At 37.7% G+C, this 19485-nt stretch overlaps 1 protein-coding gene across 13 annotated transcripts in view; it reads left to right on the forward strand.

The window, feature by feature from the left end:
• Positions 1-19485, forward strand: part of ERI1 (exoribonuclease 1) — a 321125-nt gene that overhangs the window by 12967 nt on the left and 288673 nt on the right. For 7 of the 13 annotated variants that reach the window (XR_006596383.1, XR_006596384.1, XR_006596385.1 and 4 more), the window contains exons 6-7: positions 1758-1872; positions 11808-12108. Coding sequence is in view for 6 of the 13 variants with exons in the window: in XM_003984644.5 (XP_003984693.2) it covers positions 1758-1872; positions 11808-12050 (358 nt within the window). In the remaining 7 variants the exon portion in view is untranslated. Of the gene's footprint in view, positions 1-1757; positions 1873-11807; positions 12936-19485 lie in introns of those variants that run through there. The other 6 variants (XM_003984644.5, XM_019828357.3, XM_023252429.2 and 3 more) reach the window with 1 other exon arrangement.

A 19485-nucleotide genomic window follows, 5' to 3' on the forward strand; every position in this document is an offset into this window, starting at 1 on the left:
AGGGACCAAAGAGAGGATGGAAAGCAATGGTAACAGTCTAATCCAGGACTAGAAGACTAGGGAAGGATAAGTGTTAATGTGTAAAACTAAAATGACCTTTTTATCATGACACTTCCTTGCTCAAAGAAGTCCCAAATCTTCAGTCTGGCTTTCAAGCCAGACCTGAAGCCTGTGTATCCTAATCCACCTGCCATTCTTTTCCACTGGGGTCATGCTGGCCCGTGAACCATATGGTGTGTCCTTTGTGCACTTTTTCATGCTTTTCTTCTACTAGAAGGCTCTCTTCCTTTGCTACTTTATTAAGCCCTTCTGTTTTACTATGCATACTTCAACTCATAGTGATTTTTGGTTTTTTTGGATGTCTCATAGGCTTTATATATGTACCATTTGTGTTGGCATCTAAATATTCTGATAGACTTAAACTTTATTTATGTAAGACTTATGTGGGCAAGGTGATTAAAAATCCTTTCAGGGTAAGGACTTGGGCTACTTGATATAATCTTCCATAATGCTTACTGTAGTCTGAACTCAAAATTTTGTGTGCTCAAAAAGCATTTGTTAGATGAAAAATTTAGAGGGAAGATCAGAAAGATTAAAACAAGGATTACAGGCATTGTGCCAAGGCAGCTCCTAAAGGATAGTGCTATTAAGATTGAAGAAGAAAGTCCTAATCGAATTCTGTTTCAAACTGTGGACAGATTGCACACTAAAATGGAGATGTCACTTACATAAAGGGTTTAGTGACCCTTACATAGGAAAAAAGCACTGAGTGTAGTCACATTATAATTGTGTTTAAAACTAGAAATTTGGGAAAATGTTGATGGACCCCTTTAGAAATCTTTTGATTTTTGAATGTGAATGAGCAGTGTGCCTGCCAAAGTATATAGGTGTTTCTGTCGTAACACAGTATGTGTGATTCTGTAAAAACCTCACATTCTGGGACATAGCTCATACCTCCAGAACTAATTTGGACCACGCAGGCAAGCAGTTCACATTAAGTGGAAGTTGCCTCAGAGGATATTAGAAATGCACAGAAGCAATAGGATCCTGGGGACAAGCACTTGTTTTTAATTTTTTAATAATATACTTGAAAGTACTGTTGGCAGTACAGCAGCTGAGTTGAGAGTTTTTTCTTTCCTGCTGAAGGTTATAATTTCTACAGCTATTGTCCCGATTCCTTTTTTCCTAGGAAAAACCATGTACAAACCAACACAACGTCCATATTGTACAATCAGTATTTTCCTACTTAACTGCATAAGTTGATTAGTGTTGTAGAAACATATGCTGTAACACAATAAATTGTATTCTAACCCCTGAATAGCTACTTTCTTCTCTTTAAAATATTTTGTTCATTTGTTTTGTTTCAAAGCACACCCTCAAAGAACTTCCTAATATGATAAACTTGCCATTAAAAGTAAGCTTAGCAGAATTATTTTTGGCTTATGAAAAAATAATTAGCAACATAGAAGTCTGCCCAAGTAATCAGAACCATGAAAATGGTCATGATGAGCCTAGTAAGAATTAGTCAGTTTGTGAGAAAAATTTAATATACCTGACTTGTACTTTTCTTTGTTTTTTTAAAGTTTATTTTTCAAGTAGTATTTTGGAGGTAGAGAGGTTAATTTTGTAAGTTTGATATATGTGAATATCAGCAAGAAAGGGGATGTGTAAATCAAAAACAAATAGAATGATTTTACTTGTAAGAACAGTATGGTATTTATTTCATTGTTTTTCACCCCTGTTTTTGATTTTACAAGTTCGTGGGATATGAGTAAGTTCCTGAACATTCAGTGCCGGCTAAGCAGGCTCAAATATCCTCCTTTTGCTAAAAAGTGGATCAATATTCGAAAGTCATATGGGAACTTTTACAAGGTAAAAATTTTCATTTTATTGATTATATTGCTCTTGATAAACTTATTACATTTTGCATGTACATCACATTGTGATTTACTAGGTGCTTTTCACAGGAAAAGGCAATATACCTATGTTACTTACTATCTAAACATGAATATGATCATGATCTTACGAATTTAGAAAGTTGAGCTGTTTTTCTTTAAATCTATTACCATTATTTGAATAGGTTAACTGTATATACATGCTCTTCAGTAACAGAGGTTTGAAACTATAGGGGTATTTAATGTGTGAATTGTTTGTGGAACAAATGCTCCCCACTGAATTTTAATTTTATCAGAGTTAATGCATAGGTGTAAATTTTTAAAAATAGTATTACAAGGCTTATGACAAGTGGCAGTCATCCACTCTGGCCCTTACTGTCACTGGTTCTTATTCTCCTAAGGCAGACAATTTCAACTTTTTGTAGCTCTTTCTTCCAATATTTATCTTCATACTTCTAAATGATAGGTTAATGCTATTTGTTGAATTTTCGGTTTGAGGTATCTCTTGAGTTCCTGCAATGGAAGATGAAGATTTAGCTCTGTGAAAAAGCCACAGTACCTGCATGTCCTTCCCCTCTGTGTGTCTTCCTAATTAGTTACATTATCTTTGTAATCAAATTATTACTAGGTGCTTCTGTTCTTGTAACACTAGAGACTTCACAACTTCTCCCCAGATTTAACAAGTGCCTCCTTCAGTCGTTATCCTATTACTTTCCATTCAAACTGTAGACTGCTCCCCAGTACTCAGAACTCTCAGGTGCCCTCCAGTGTTCGTTCTCTCTCTGTCTCTGTCTCTGTCTCTGTCTCTGTCTCTCTCTCTCTCTCTCTCTCTCTCCTTTTTCCTTGGAGATTACCTGCCTGGAACTTTTAATCCTGTTCTAATTTGAACTTTTTGTTTTTCACGCTTTTTCTAAAATCATCCTAGGAGATTTTTCTTTTTCTTTGCTTCTCTATCACATGTAAGACCTTGTGCTGTCTTCTTTCTTCCTTTACAACCTCATTTTGATGAAGCACATCCTAGTTTCATGAGAAAAGGTGCTTTCCCTTAAAAACATTTTTTGTGGTTTTGACATTTTTTAAAGCTGAGAAGTGTACATACAGAAGAGTGGAGTTTTTTTTAAAGTGAAATCCCTTGTAACTTCCACTCACTCAACCCCTTTTCTTCTTCCCAGAGCCCCTACCCCACAGTCCATACTTTCGTGGAAATCATTTTCTTGTTTTTCCTTACAGTTTTACTGTTTAAATGTACATCCGTTATACTTTTGCCTGTTTTTTTCAACATGTTTTAACATCGTGCTGGCTGTATTGTTCATTTTGCTTTTTTCCCCGGCATTATGTTTGAGATTCATCGATGTAATGTATGTAGCTGTTGTTAACTTTATTGCCATGTAGAATTTCATTGTATGAATATCAGGAGTTTGTTTATCTGCTCTATTTGGCTGGTCATTTGGGGTTTTTACGAACAGTGGTGCTATAAACATTCTTACGCATGTCTTCTGGGGCTTCTTTGCGCTCATTTCTTTAGGGTATAAACCTACGAGTAGGATTGCTTGTTGTAGAATATGTGCATCATTGATGTTAGGTAATGCAAAAATAGTTTTCTGAGGGGGTTGTACCAATTTGCACTCTCCCCAGAAGAGTAGATGAGTTCATAATTGCTCCACGTCTTTGCCAGCATCTGGTGTTGCCAGACATTTTAAGTGTTTATAAATCTGGTGGATGTGGGATGCCATCTCATTAAGGTCCTAATATGCATTTGTTTAATTGCTTCTCAGGTTGAGTTTGTTTTCCTATGATTATTAGCCATTTGAATTTATTTTGTAAAGTTCCTGTTTAAATCTTCCCATTAAAAAAAATTGAGTAATCTGGGGCGCCTGAGTGGCTCAGTCAGTTGAGCATCCGACTTCAGGTCATGATCTCGTGATTTGTGGGTTCAAGCCCCACATTCTGCTCTGTGCTGACAGCTTGGAGCCTGGAGCCTGCTTCAGATTCTGTGTCTCCCTCTCTCTCTTCCCCTCCCCCACTCACCTGCACGCCCTCTCAAAAATAAACATTAAAAATTGGGTAGTTCTTCTGTAACTGTAGATTATAAATTGTGGTTGTGTATAGATATTTATTTTGGATACTAGTCCTTTGATTATATTTGGTGTTTTTTTACTTCTTTGTGAATTTAGCTTTTCACTCATTTTATGATTTTTCAAAAAAACTTTTTTTATGGAAAATTACAAATGTATACAAAAGTTGACAGGTATAATGAACCCTCGTTACCCAGTTTTAATAGTTATAATCTCATGGCCAACCTTGTTTCATCTGTATCTTCACCTGCTTACCCCTTTCCTTACTCTATTGAAGCAGATCTCAAACTTTATTTTCATTTGATCTGTAAACATGTTGTTATGTAATTCCAAAAAATAAGGAATTCTTTTGAAAAGCATAACCACCATACCATTATCACACAGAAAAACCAACAGGAATTCCTTAATGTTCTCAAATAGTCATAAATATAGTTTTGTTTTTAAATTTAGTTAGTTTTTTAAATTGAAACATAGTCGATATCGATGTTATATTAGTTTCAGGTGTACAACATAGTGATCGGATAGTTCAGTACATCACCCCCTGCTCACCATGATCCGTGTTACCATCTGCTAGCATACAGGCTTATTACAGTGGTATTGACTGGTCCCCATGCCGTGCATTTCATCCCTGTGACTTCCTTTATGCTTGGGAGTTGGTACCTCTTAGTCTTCTTCACCTTATTTTTTTCTTCTACCTTTTGTGTTTTGAATCAGAATAAGGTCCACACATTTATAGTTGGGTGACATGTCTCTTAAATTTTTTAATCTCTAATTAAATTCCTTTTCCACCTGTTTTTCTAACAATTGTTTTATTTTTAAGAAACAACCATTTGTCCTGTAGGTTTTCCCACTGTCTGCATTTTGCTAATGTGATAATTCAAATGTGTCTCTATGCTCTGTGTTTTATGTAAATCTGTAGGGTCTTGGTCATCTTTAGGCCCTTTTTTTTTTTTTTTTTTTTTTTTTTTTTTTTTTTTTTTGCTGTACCTCAGGTGACAATGCATTCTTATATTAGGACATCTTTCTCAAACCTTTATTTATTCCAAGGATAATTATTAATAATTTAATAATTAAGCCATAACATAATTTTTAAGTCTGCATAAAAATATCTATTGTTCACAATACATTAGAGTGTTCAGAAAGTTGCAGATATATTAAGGCAATAACGTTGCCAGTGCTCTTTTTTTTTTTTTTATTTTTTAAGTTTATCTTTGAGAAATAGAGACAGAGTGGGAGAGGGGCAGAGAGAGAGACACACACAGAATCTGAAATAGGTTCCAGGCTCTGCACTGTCAGCACAGAGCCTGATGTGGGGCTTGAACTCATATGCTGTGAGATTATGACCTGAGCTTAAGTCAGAGGACCAACCGAGTGAACCACCCAGGCTCCCCACTCTTTTCTTTTTAATACATTTTTTAAAGTTTATTTATTAATTTTGAGGCAGGGGAAGGGGCAGAGACAGAGGGAGAGAGAATCCCAAGCAGGCTCTGTGCTGTCACCACAGAGCCGAACGCTGGGCTCGAACTCATGACTGTGAGATCATGGTCTTAGCTGAAATCAAGAATCAGATGCTTAAGCAACTGAGCCATCTAGGCACCCAACCAGTGCTCTTTTGAGTAGAGAATAATATTTCTTTGTGGATCTGTATATGTTGACCAGTTTATTAGGCTGCTCTTTTCTATGTGGATTTCTTCTGTTCATAAATTTATTGACTGTGATGCCAATTAGTGTAAGTTGAAGAAACTTAACATTTATCTTTTTAAAATGTTTCCTTCTCTGCCGCCCCCCCCCCCCCCCTTATCCAAGCAGGCCTAAAAGTCTGAGCACAAATTTTTACTATATAGGAGTCTAACAATGTATGGTCTTTGGCAAGTACAAAGTATTCTTTTTTCCAGGGGCACCTGGGTGGCTCAGTTGGTTAAGTGTCTGACTCTTGGTTTCGGCTCAGGTCATGATCTCATGATTTATGAGTTCAAGCCCTGACTCAGACTCTTCGTGGACAGTGCAGAGCCTGCTTGGGATTCTCCCTCTCTCTCTCTGTCCCTCCCCCGCATGTGTGCTCTTTCTCCCTCTCTCTCAAAGTAAATAAACTTAAAACAAAAAAAACAAAAAAAACAAGTATTCTTTTGTTTCTTTTTTAAAACCAAAAATTACTCTTTATCCAGCCTTTCTTAGGAGTGGAGATAGATAGATCTCTAAATTTGAAATTAATCTCTTTCCTTTTCATAAATTAAAAAATTCATAAGGCAAACATAATACTTTTCTGTTTAATAACTGGCTGAAACTTAAAGTGGGTTTGAGTTTTCTATGAGTAGGCTGAAACAATATGGATACAAATACAGCCTACAGACACAATTTTATACAAGATTTTGGAAAATAAAAAAGCTTATTTCTGTGTGGCATGATCAGACTCAAGTGTAGGTTTAACTCACAAAATTATGCAGACATGTTAGTTTTTAATTTCTTTTGTAGTTCTTTATACACATTAAATGTCATTTTTGAAATAAAAGGATGAAGCACATTGGTAAGGTGATAGCTGTTTGTTTTCGTTCTTTTGTTTTTGTCTTTCTTTTTCCTGTACAAATACTCAGTTCTGGTTAGGATTTGAGACAAGCTTGAATGGATTTCGTATTCCACTGAAATGAGACAGCTTCTGCGCTCGCTCTTCATATTGTTAAATAAGAAGAGGTTTATTACTCACACACATAAAAGGTTGAAAGCTGCAGTGAAATATTCGTTGCTTTTTCTGTGAATGACTGGACCCTCTTCTTTGGCAGAAATCCACAACTATTCTTTTTTTCTTTTTAAATTTATTTATTTTGAGAGAGCACAAGCAGGGGAGGGGAAGAGAGAGAGGGAGAGAGAGAATCCCAAGCAGGCTCCTCACTGTCAGCACAGAGCCCGACTCAGAGGTTCAGTCTCAGAAACTGCAAGATCATGACCTGAGCCAAAATCAAGAGTCAGACGCTTAACCAACTGAGCCACCCAGGCGCCTCTAAATCCACGACTGTTCTAAAGGCAGATCAGTAAATCTCTTCTCTAGTGTACAGTCAGACTGTACATTACAAAGCTCTTTTCAAAGTGAAGTTCTGTGGCTGAGCAGAAGATTCTGAGAAAGGGTTTTTTACCTAGTCACCCTCTGGTGTTGAAAGGGAGGAAAAATACTGTCTAATTTTCTACAATTTGTCCAGATGGCTTACATTAAGTCTTAAGACTTGCTAATAGCTTTTCTCACTGTCAAACCTAAGCAAAAGTGTGAACATTGGCAGTTTTTTTGCAATATGATTTTCCCAAAGATTCACTTTTCCTTGAAATCCAAGAATCTTACCACTTGAAGTTAAGGGTTTTCTCCAGGGTCTTACGGGTACTTGTTGAATTAGTTTATGTGATGAAAATGTCTAGGCTAGTTTCTGCAGCTCTTCTGCAAACCAGTCAGCAATTTCTGGCCTACCACTTTCCTGCCATTCACCTTCCAAGTCAGTCACCGTGCTGAGAACTTCTTGCCAGGCCAGAGAATGCGTGAGGTTTATGTGCTCTTTACCCAGGTTCTCACACAGCTCTTCAGTTTTAGACAGGATTGAGTGAATTGGCCCATGTTTAATAGAGCTGATAATTTTTTTGGCACAATCCCTGATTTTTCATGTTACCTCTGATTTATTTTGTGGTAAAATAGGCATAGCATAACAATATGCACCATTTTGACCATTTTAACTGTACAGATTAGTGAAGGATGGACATTCATATTGTCATGCAGCCATCACCACCATCCATTTGCAGAACTTTTGCATCTTCCAAAACAGAAACTCTATACTTTTTAAACAGTGACTCCCTGTTGCCCCTTCCTCCAGCCCCTGGCAGCCACCATGCCACTTTCTCTGTGAATTGTACCGCTCTAGGTACCTCATATAAGGGAATCTTCCGGTATTTGTTTTTTTGTGTGTGTTTTTTTTGTGACGGGCATATTGCACTTAGTGTAATGTCTTCAAGGTTCGTGTGTGCTGTGGTAGGTGTCAGAATTTCCTTCCTTTGTAAAGCTACGTGATAATTCCATTGTTTGAGAAGTTCTTTCCTTTTGAAGGCTGAATAATATTTCATTATATTTTTAGACCACATTTTGTTTATCCATTCATCTGTTGATGGACAGTTGGGTTGCCTCCACCTTCCGGCGATTGTGAATAATGCTCCAGTGAACATGCAGGTGCAAATAACAGAGTCCCTGCTTTCAGTTCTTTGGGTATATACCTACAAGTGGAATTAGATCATACAGAAATTCTATGTTTAATTTTTTGAGGACCTCCCAAATGGTTTTCCGTAGTGGCTGCCCCATTTTACATTGTCACCAGCAATGCACAGGGGTTTCAGTTTTTCTGTATCCTTGCCAGCACTTATTTTCCATTTTCTTTTTTTCTCTTTTTTATGTTTTTTATGTTCTGAGGCAGAGGATATAGAGAGAGTGTGCACGCTCCATTGGGAGAGGGCTAGAGAGTGGGGGGTGGAGGGTGGAGTGAGGGGTGGGGGCAGAGGATCCAAAGTGCGCTCTGCACTGACAACACAGAGCCCAACAGAGGGCTCGAACTCACAAACCCTGAGATCATGACCTGAGCCAAAGTCTGACGCTTAACCAAATGAGCCACCCAGGCACCCCTCTTTTTATATTTTTAAATGATGGCTATGTAATGGGTATGAAGAGGTATCTCACTGTGGTTTTGATTTGTATTTCCAGAATGATTAGTGATGTTGAGCAGTTTTTCGTGTGCTTATTGGCCAGTTGTATGTCTTTGGAGAAATGTCTGTATAAGTCTTTTTGCCCATTTTGAAATCATGTAATTTTTTTTTTTATTGTTGAGTTTTAGGAATTATTTGTATATTCTGGATATTAATCCTTTTTCAGATCTATGATTTCCAAATATTTTCTTCCATTCTGTGGGTTGTCTTTTGCTATTGATAGTGTGTCCTTTTATATACGAAAGTTTTAAATTTTTATGAAGTCCATTTTATTGAGTTTTTCTTTTGTTGCCTCTGCTTTTGGGTGTCATATTCAAGAAACCATTGCCAAATCCAATGTCATATAACTTTTCCCTTAGGTTTTCTTAGAATTTTGTAGTTCTGACTCTTTCTTAGGTTTAGTCTTTGATCCATTTTGAGTTAATATTTTGCTAGTGACTATACTGAATTTGTAGATCGTATTAAGTATTTCTGATTATTTAGCAATATTAAATCTTTCAATTTATGAACATGTCTCCCCATTTAATGTATGTTGTCTTTAATTTCTTTCAGCAACATTTTGTAATTTTCAATATACAAGTCTTTCACTTCTTTGGTTAAACTTTTTTATTTATTTTTTGCTACTGAAATGGAATTTTTTTCTTAATATCCTTTTTGGATTGTTCATTATTATTGGATAGAAATACAACTGATTTTTTAAGTTTATTTATTTTGAGAGAGAGAGAGCACGTGCAGGCATGAGCAGGGGAGAGGGGGAGAGAGAGAGAGAATCCCAAGCTGACAGCGCAGAGCCCTATGCAGGACTCAAACTCACGAACCATGAGATAATGACTGAAATCCTGAGTCAGACACTTAACTGTCTGGGCCCCCTGGGCTCCATGCAACTGATTTTTTGTGTACCGGTTTTGTATCCTGTGACTTTGCTGTCTTTGCTTATTCTGACAGTTTTTTGGTGGAGTCTTCAGAATTTTCTAATAAAAGATCACGACACTTGCAAACATAGACAACTTCTTCCTTTCCAGTGGAGATGCCTTTTATTTTTTTTTGCCTACTTATTCTGGTTAGAACTTCTGATACTGTTTTGAATGGGGAAAGTGGGCATCCTTATCTTGTTCCTGATCTTGGAGAGCTCTCGGTCTTTTCACCATTGAATATAATGTTCACTGTAAATTTTTTGTATATGGACTTTGTTATTTTGAGGTAGATTTCTTCTCTTCCTACTTTGTTGAGAGTTTTCATCGTGAAAGGGTGTTTAATTTTAGCAAATGCTTTTTCTGCATCAATTGAGATGATCATGTGTTTCTTTTTCCCTTCATTCTGTTAGTGTGGTTTGTTACATTGGTTGATTTTTGTATGTTGGACCATCCTTGCTTTCTAAGACTAAATCCCACTTGTTCATGGTATATAATCCATTTAATATGCTGCTGAATTTGGTTTGCTGGTATTGTTGAGGATTTTTGCATCAGTATTTATAAGGGATATTGATCTGTAGTTTTCTTGTAGTGTCTTTGTCTGGCCTCCATATCAGGATAATGCTAACCTCATCAAGTGATTTAGGAAGTGTTCCCTCTTCGGTTTTTTGCAAGAGTTAGAGAAGGATCTGTGTTAATACTTCTTTAAATGTTTTTTAGAATCCACTAGTGAAGCCATCTGGTCCTGGGCTTCTCTTGGTTGGGAGTTTTTGATTACCAATTCTGTCATCCTCCTTACTTATTGTAGGTCTGTTCAGATTTTCTGTTCCTTAACAATTCAGTCTTGGTGGGTTGTGTGTCTAGGGATAGTCCATTTCACCTAAGTCGTTCAGTGTGTTGGAAAAATTATTTTTGGAAGCACATTTTCTAGGTGATATTTAGTGAAAGGACCAGAAGGTGATAATTCCAGCTAAGGATAATTAATGATGTTTATCATGGTTCTTTTATATCATTTACTTTGTGATTCTCCCAATAACCCAGTGAGTAAACAGGATAACTATTAGTCTTACTTTATTTTTTAAAGTTTATTTTTGAGGGAGAGAGAGCACACACGTGAGTGGGGGAGGGGCAGAGAGAGGGAGCAAGAATCACAAGCAGGCTCCATGCTCATCACCTAGCCCAGCCTGGGGTTTGATCTCACGATTGTGAGATCCTGACTGACCTGAGCTGAAATCAAGAGTCAGGTGCCTGACTGAGCCACCCAGGTGCCCCTACTCTTATTTTACAGATAAAGAAGCTGAAGCCCCAAGATGTTTAGGTGACATAGCTATACAGACTACAGAATGTAAAACTTAACAGATCTTCCCAGTAGTGATATACAGAAGGTAGAATGGTGCTTCTCAAAAGTGGAGGGGCATATTGAAATTTGGGGTGTGAGATTTTTATATTTATCAAATATTTAAATAAACTTAAATATTTATATTTAAGTAGGTTGAAAAGTATCACATGATAATGTCTTTCATTCTTGATCTTCATCATTGTTTTTTTAAGTTTATTTTTGAGAGAGACGGAGACAACGTGAGTAGGGGAGAGGGAGAGAGAGAATCCCAAGCAGGCTCCGTGTGGCCAACACAGAGCCCCATGTGGGGCTCGAACTCACAAAACCACAAAATCATGACCTGAGCCAAAACCAAGTCAGACACTCAACTGGCTGAGCTACCCAGCCGCCCTGATCTTTATTGTCTTTAGTCATAGAAAGGCTAGATTTTTTTCAGTGTATCCACTGAAGGAGTCTATCAAGTAAAATAACACATTACAGTAAAATACCATACAAAAGAATATTTGAGTTTAAATGGTAGAGCTTTAACTTAGATGTCTAAAACAATACATTTCTCCACCTCCGCCCCCCTCCCCAGGGGGGAAAAAAAAATAAATAAATAAAACAATACATTTCCTTTCATAAATGATTTGTCAAATTACAAAACTAGATTCTTTAGATGTCTTGAGGATTCTGTTTATATGTATTTTCATCTATAACTTCATTTTTTTAAGCTCTGAAGGTTTGAATTATTTGCTCCATTTAACCAAGAGTATTTGCCCTTTGCCTAACTTTAACTATTACTGTTAATTTTCAATTTCTTATTTTTCACAGTGATTTATAGAATACTAAAGAATTATTTACTAAGCTATTTATTTTTCAGGTTCCTAGAAGCCAAACCAAATTAACAATAATGCTTGAAAAGCTAGGAATGGATTATGATGGGAGGCCTCACAGTGGTCTTGACGACTCTAAGAACATTGCCCGAATAGCAGTTCGAATGCTTCAAGATGGATGTGAACTCCGAATTAATGAGAAAATGCATGCAGGACAGCTAATGAGTGTGTCTTCTTCGTTGCCAATAGAGGGCACTCCAGCTCCACAAATGCCACATTCTAGAAAATAACAACATTTTTGCCCTTTGCCCATGGATCATTCACTCTAACTGGAGTTGCTACAAAGAGGTAGCAGATGAATACTTATTGAATTAGTCATGCAGTGCAAAATTTGAGCACCTTAAACATTTAAACTCTTACTACAGTTACAGTTATATATAAATGTATGTGAACAGATTCTGTGGAGAGGGCGTATTGAATTTTTTTGTCACCAGCACTTTTAATATGAGCAGTATTTGTTACACAGTAACAGTTCCTGCTTAGAAGTGAATTTTGTAATTTAAGGTGTCCAAGATGTGTCCCTTTTGGTTTTAAAATGCAAACGCTTTATTGGCTCTTCCCTTGAATGTCCTATCTTACTGATGTTAAAATATATAATGTATTTCTACATTAACATCATTAGATCAAGTCATTTCTTACAGTGCAGAAAAGATTGGAAGGCCTTATCTAGCCTTTGGGTTTTAAGAATATCATAGTCCTTTTGATTTTTGAAATCTATATGTGAAGTTCACCTGTGCATAGTGAATTTCATAAGGTACTTGGTACACATACCTGCCCACATTTCTCTTCAGTTTATAATTGGAAGACTTGTGTGTTAGATTATAGGGCCTTGTTGAAAGTTCAGTTACTGGTGAGATTAATGGAAAGTCAGAGGAAAATACCATTTAAAAGAGTTTAAGGGCTGTACCTCAAACTTTGTAACATATAAACATATCAGTGGGTTTTTTTTAACTTGGTTTTTTGGTTCCCCTCCCTCTTGTGACATATATCTGCCCTAATTCTTAAATCTAAAAGACCATGCTTTGAAATAGACTAAAAATAAGGGTCACCACTTAATTTTACATTTGTATTCAACACTATGAGTAAGGTTAATAAAGTCAAATAATGGTTTTTAACATCTTATGTTTTTATTAAAAGTTGATTTTACATAGTGAGTACCACTGTTAATTCTTAACTAATTCTAAAAATGTAAGTGTGTTCATGGGGTTGAAAAAGCAACTTTTATCTTGAAGCTAAAAATATTTTCTGAATTGAATTTCTCCCTATAGCTTTCATGGAACAATTTACTTCTTTTACTTTCTATTAGTAATTATGATGCCACTTTATTTTAATGATTTACATATTAATTAAATGAATTTTGTAGAGGCTTCCAATACTGGTGATTGGAAAAAAGGAGGCATTTTTCTCAGTCTGAGAATTGTCTCCAGAAAACTATAAAAGGAATGAGAATTCTGCCTTTGAGTAGTAGTTAGAATAACAAGTGGATAACAAGGCATAAGCGAATATGATGTCCTTAGACACACTGATATGGGTTATAGTAAAAGAAAGAAATGTAGATGCTTTAGATTTATGCTGTAAACTTTGGGGATGAAGTGGATATATGCTGAGATTTTTGTGAATCCCAAGTAGTGCCATATAACATACCATAAAGAGTTACTGAAAATTTCCAAGAATTTCCTTCGTACCTTGCTGAGTTACAGGGCCAGGGCAGAGTAGTAGAGAATAGCAAATCACTATTGAGATGTGAATGCCAGGAGGTCCACTGGCACATATTTTAGGTGATTTTTTCCACATAGCCACCTTACTGTAGAATTCAAATTTCATGTCATAGCAAAACCATAATTATCTTTTGCCAGCTTCTGTTGCTCATCAACAGCTGAAATTGCAATTGGGAAATCTGAGAATGGCAAAGAAACATTACTCTCTTGTTTGTTTTTAAATTTTTTTAAGCTTTATTTATTTGGAGAGAGAGAACATGAGCAGGGGAGGTGCAGAGGGAGGGAGAGAATGACATAGGGGCTCAAACTCACAAACTGTGAGATATGACCTGAGCCGAGATCAAGAGTCGGACGGTTAACTGACTGAGCCACCCAGGTGCCCCTGTTTGTTTTTAAGTCAGACTTATAATTTCTTTGTCAATTTTTCTTTTTTTGTAAAATAACCCAAGTACTGGCAAACTTGTATTTCTTTTTAAGACCTTTAGCACTATAAACTCTCAATATCCCTTTGGCTTAGTCTGATATTTTATTTGGTGATGCTTTACTCTTCTCATTTTTTAAAACTATTGAGGAATAATTGGCAAATGTAAGTGTATATATGTAAAGTGTAGGTGTGATGATTTGATAAACATTGTGGAATGATTACCAAGATCACATCACCTCATATAGTGAACTTTTTGTTGTTTTTGGTGAGAATGTTTAAGGTCTACGCTCAGAAACTTAAAAAAATTTTTTTTTTTTAATGTTTACTCATTTTTGAGAGAGAGAGAGAGATACAGAGCATGAGCAGGGGAGGGGCAAAGAGAGAGGGAGACAAAGAATCCGAAGCAGGCTCCGGGCCCTGAGCTGTCAACACAGAGCCCGACATGGGGCTTGAACTCCTGAACTGTGAGATCATAACCTGAGCCGAAGTCAGACGCTCATGTGACTGATCCATTCAGGCGCCCTACCCCGACTCTCAGAAACTTTGAAGTACACAATATTGATTTAACCATAGTCAGCATGCTGTACATTAATTCCTCAGAACTTCTTATAACTGAAAATTTCTACCCTGTGGCATATATTACCCCATTTCTTTCATCCCTAGCCCTTGGCAACCACCATTCTGTTATATTTCTATGAAATTGGTGCTTTTTTTGTTTTTGAAGATTCTACGTGTAAGTCAGTGATACCATACAGTATTTGTTTTTTCCATCTGGCTTATTTCACTTAGCTGTCCAGTTTCATCCACACTGTTGCAAATGGTAGTATTTCCTTTTTTCTTTATGACTGAATAATAATCCATTATATATGTACCATTTGTTTCAGTATATTTTTTGAGTTCTCTGTTGATTTCTTCTTTGATCCATTGGTTGCTCAGAAGTGTGTTATTTAATTTCCACATATTTGTGAACTTTTCCAGCTTTCCTCCTGTCTGTGATTTGTAGTTTCATACTATTGTGGTCAGAAAGATAGTTGATATGATTTCAGCCTTCTTAAATTAGTTGAGACTTGTTTTGTGACCTAACATATGGTCTATCCTAGAGAGCGTTCTGTGTGTGTTTGAGAAGAATGTGTTTTCTGCTGCTTTTGGTTGAAATATTCTGTATATGTCTATTAGGTCCATTTGGTGTAAAGTATCACTCAAGTCCATTATTTCCTTATTGATTTTCTGTCTGGATGATCTGTCCATTGTTAAAAGTGGGGTATTAAAGTAGTCTACTATTGGATTGCTGTCTATTTTTGCCTTAAGATCTGTTAATAATTGTTTAACATATTTAGGTGTTCAATATTAGGTACGTATATATTTATAATTGTTAAATATGCTTGATGAATTGTCCCTTTTTATCATTATATGATGACCTTCCTTGTCTCTTGTTACAGCTTTTGAGTTAAAGTCTATTTTGTCTGATACAAGTATAGCTACTTATATTCTCTTTTGTTTTTCATTTGCATGGAATATGGATGGATTTCTATCCCTTTAGTTTAGCTCCTGAAGGTGCCCTGAAAGCTTAAGTGAGTCTTTTTTGGCAGCATATAGTTAGGTCTTGTTTTTATATCCATTAAGCCATTCTGTGTCTTTTAATTGGAGAATTTAAACCATTTACTTTTAGAGTAATTATTGGTAAGGACTTACCATCTCCATTTTGTTAATTGCTTTCTGACTGGTTTGTAGTTCCTTTTTTTCCTTCCTCTCTTTCTTTGTGAGTTGATGAATTTTTGTAGGGCATGCTTTCTTTTTATCCTTTGTGTATCTGTTACAGTCTTTTACTTTGTGATTACCATTCGACTTTCATGGTACATCTCATAGCTATTCCAATCTTGTTTTAGCAAGCTGATAACAACTGAACTTCAAAAGTTAAGCATTTCGCTAGCGTTTCTTGTAAGGCAGGTCCAATGGTGATAAATTCTCTCTGTTTTTGTTTGGGGAAGTCTGTATCTCTCCTTCATTTCTGAAGGACAGCTTTGCTACATAAAGTATTCTTTAACTGTTGACTGTTGACAGTTTTTTCTTTTTTTTTTAAAGGCAGAGTTTTTTTGTTTTTTTGTTTTTTTTTTTAATGTTTATTTATTTTTGAGAGAGAGAGAACACAAGCAGGACAGGGACAGACAAAGAGGGTTAGAGGATCCACAGCAAGCTGTGCACTGACAGCAGCAAGCCTGATGTGGGGGTCGAACTCTAGAACTGCAAGATCATGACCAGAGCCTAAGTCAGACACTCAACTGACTGAGCCACCCAAGTGCCCCTACAGTTGACAGTTTTTTATTTGAGCACTTAGAATATATCATCCCACACTCTCTGGCCTACAGGGTTTCTGATGAGAAATCTGCTGATGGACTTACCGGGCTTTTTTTCTTTTGCTGTTTTCACAATTTTCTCTTTTTCTTTGATTTTTGAGATTTTGATTATAATGTGTCTCAGCAAAGATTTCTTTGGGTTGAATCTATTTGGGGATCTTTGAATTCCATGTACCTGGATGACTATATCTTTCTAGATTTGGGAGGTTTTCAGCCATTAAATAAGTTTTCTGTCCCTTTTCTTTTTTTCTCCTTCTGGGACTCCTATAAAGCAAATATTGTTTCAGTTGATATCTTGTAGTTTGAGTAAACTTTCTCTTTTTAAAAAATGTATTTATATGAGGATATTTTTTAAAAGGGGGGGGGACACTTTTATTTAAACCTAGGGAGGCAGGCGTTAACAATCCTACTTGCTAAGTTGTGAAGCTAAATTTAATGGCTGAACCAAAACCTTCTACTGTCTGGTAGCAAATCCAGGTCCCTTTTTCCAAGTCTTAGACTCTTATAAGAACGTTAAAGTCGCAGTCCTCCAGTCCCGTGGGCCCAGAGCAGGGTGCTGGGTGTGAACTGTAAACAGAGGGGTGATCTGCACACACCATCAAGGTTGAGGGCAGGGAGGTGGGGCACACCCCTCAAAAGCCCTCAGGGCTCAGCTCTAGCAAAGGAGTTAGGGGTGGGGACAGTGAGACCCAAATGAGAGAAGCCCCAGTGAGGTAACTCTGCGCACCTTGCCCCTACCTAGCACAGTGCTCACACCGGTCTGCGCACCAAGGGCTCCTGCGCCTCCCCGCGGCCCAGACCGGCATGTCCTCATCCCGAGCTCAGGGGCCTGGAAGGGAGGGCATCTGGCCCATGGTGGTCCAGGAAGTGGCAGAATGCCGTACTCAGGGGTGCCACCTGGGTGCAGGATCGCCAAGGTGGCTGGGCCTCCGTGGGCTGTGTCATCTGCACTGCAGGAGGAGTGTAGGCAGCCTGAACCAGGAGCTCCAAGTGTCTTCTCTCCCCAGCAGTGGTGCTCCTTGCTGCCTTCCTTTCTGTGGGTGAGCCTCCCACCCTGCCCAGGTTCTGCCACCATCTTTCCACACACTGAGTCTGTGCTGTTGTCTCTCCACTCTTCTGTTGCTAATTTTTTTTATCTTCTGACTGGACATTATCAAGAGATCTGTCTTCAAGTTCTCAAGATTTTTTTTCCTGCCTTATTGAGCCTGCTGTTGAAGCTGTCTATTGCATTTTTCATTTCATTGCTCAGGAGTACTGCCCGCCCCCTTTATCCATTGGGGATACATTTTAAAACGTCCAGTGAATATCTGATACCACAGATAGTACTGAATCCTATATATGCTGTGGTTTTTTTTTTTTTTAATGTTTGTTTATTTTGAGAGAGAACGAGTGGGAAAAGGGCAGAGAAGAGAGGGAGACAGAATCCCAAGCAGGCTCCGTGGTATCAGCACAGCCCAATGTGGGGTTCAAACAAACCGTGAGATCATGACCTGAGCCAAAACCAAGAGTCAGAGGTGTAACTGAGCCACCCAGGAGCCCTATACAATGTTTTTTCTTATGCACACTTAACTGTAATGAAGTTTAATTTGTAAGTTAGGCACAGTAAGAGATTAACAACAATCACTAATAATAAAGTAGAACAGTTCTAACAATATAATAAAAGTTATGTGAATGTGGTCTCTCTCTCAAAATATCTTCCTGTACTGCACTCAACTTTCTTCTTGTGATGATGTGAGATGACACAATACCTACATGATGAGATGAAGTGACGTGAATGACATAAGCACTATGGTCTAGTGTTAAGATATTGTTGACTTTCTGGAAGTATGTCAGAAGGAGGATCATCTGCTTGGGGTGATCCTGGATCATTGAGCCATGACAATGTTAGTGGTTGGATGTCAGGAGCACACAAGGTCGATGGTTGGGGATCTTCGATAGTTGAAGGGTTTTGTTTTTTGTTTTTTGTTTTTTTTTTTGCTAAAATCTTTTAGAAGAACATTGTAATCAGAAAGCGTGGTCTTTGTAAGTCATCAAAGTATTGCTGTAGAGGTTGTAACACTTCAGTGATCATATGGGTGACATTAATGCTGTGTTCCATCTGAGGATTGTATTCCGTAATTTTGTCCTTTAATGTCCATGCAGTTGTGTACACTTCAGCAAATTTTGGGAGTGTCTACATTGCTGGTTCTGCTTGAGTTTCCTCTTCTGTTACAGCAAGTACTTGGTGCCCAGGAAGAGACAAGCCACATGCACTCAGGGAATCAGGAAAAGACTGTTTATTGTACACCAGTGCCGGCCCAGTGGAGTCACCTCCAAGGGCTGAGCCCTGAACCTTGGCATCGGCCTCCTTTTGTGGCTGGGATGGTAGGGGTTTGAGAGACAAAAGAAAAAGGGGAGGGGGCACTTACCAGTGGTACTATACAGGCAATTGGTAGATACAGGAGGCAAACAAGATTACAGAAGCCAAAAGTATGCAAGGGGAGTATCCAGCCTCGGGCATCTGGCTGGCCCCTTTTATATAGTTTTTAGTAGCTTTTCTTCTCACTTCCTCTTCCTCTTCTATAGATGATTCCAGAATTTCTTCTAATTCCTCATTTGTTAACACTCCTTGATGGCCTTCAGTATATTCTTCCACTTCATCAAGAATGTGGGTAGTTCCTCCTACAACACCTTGTCTTGCTGTGTGAATGATTTTCCTAACTTCCCCATCAGTCCCTGGGAAGCCTTTAAAATTATCCCCAGGAGTGCCTAGGTGGCTCAGTCGGTTAAGCGTAAGACTCTTGATTTCGGCTCAGGTCGTGATCTCATGGTTCATGCGTGAGTTCCAGCCCAGCATCGGGCTCTGTGCTGACAGTGTGGAGCCTGCTTAGGATTCTTTCTCCTGTCTCTCAAAATAAATACATAAACTTAAAAAAAATTATCCACTATTTCACTTGGTAAGTTCTAGCAGGCATTTACAGTTTCTGGTTTATAATTCATCCATTGCAGTTTTTTGTTTTTTTTTTTTTAACGTTTATTTATTTTTGAGACAGAGACAGAGCATGAACAGGGGAGGGGCAGAGAGCGAGGGAGACACAGAATCCGAAACAGGCTCCAGGCTCTGAGCTGTCAGTACAGAGCCCGACGCGGGGCTCGAACTCACGGACCGTGAGATCATGACCTGAGCCGA

Source organism: Felis catus, chromosome B1 (genome assembly GCF_018350175.1).
Source record: "Felis catus isolate Fca126 chromosome B1, F.catus_Fca126_mat1.0, whole genome shotgun sequence".
Lineage (NCBI taxonomy): Eukaryota > Metazoa > Chordata > Mammalia > Carnivora > Felidae > Felis > Felis catus.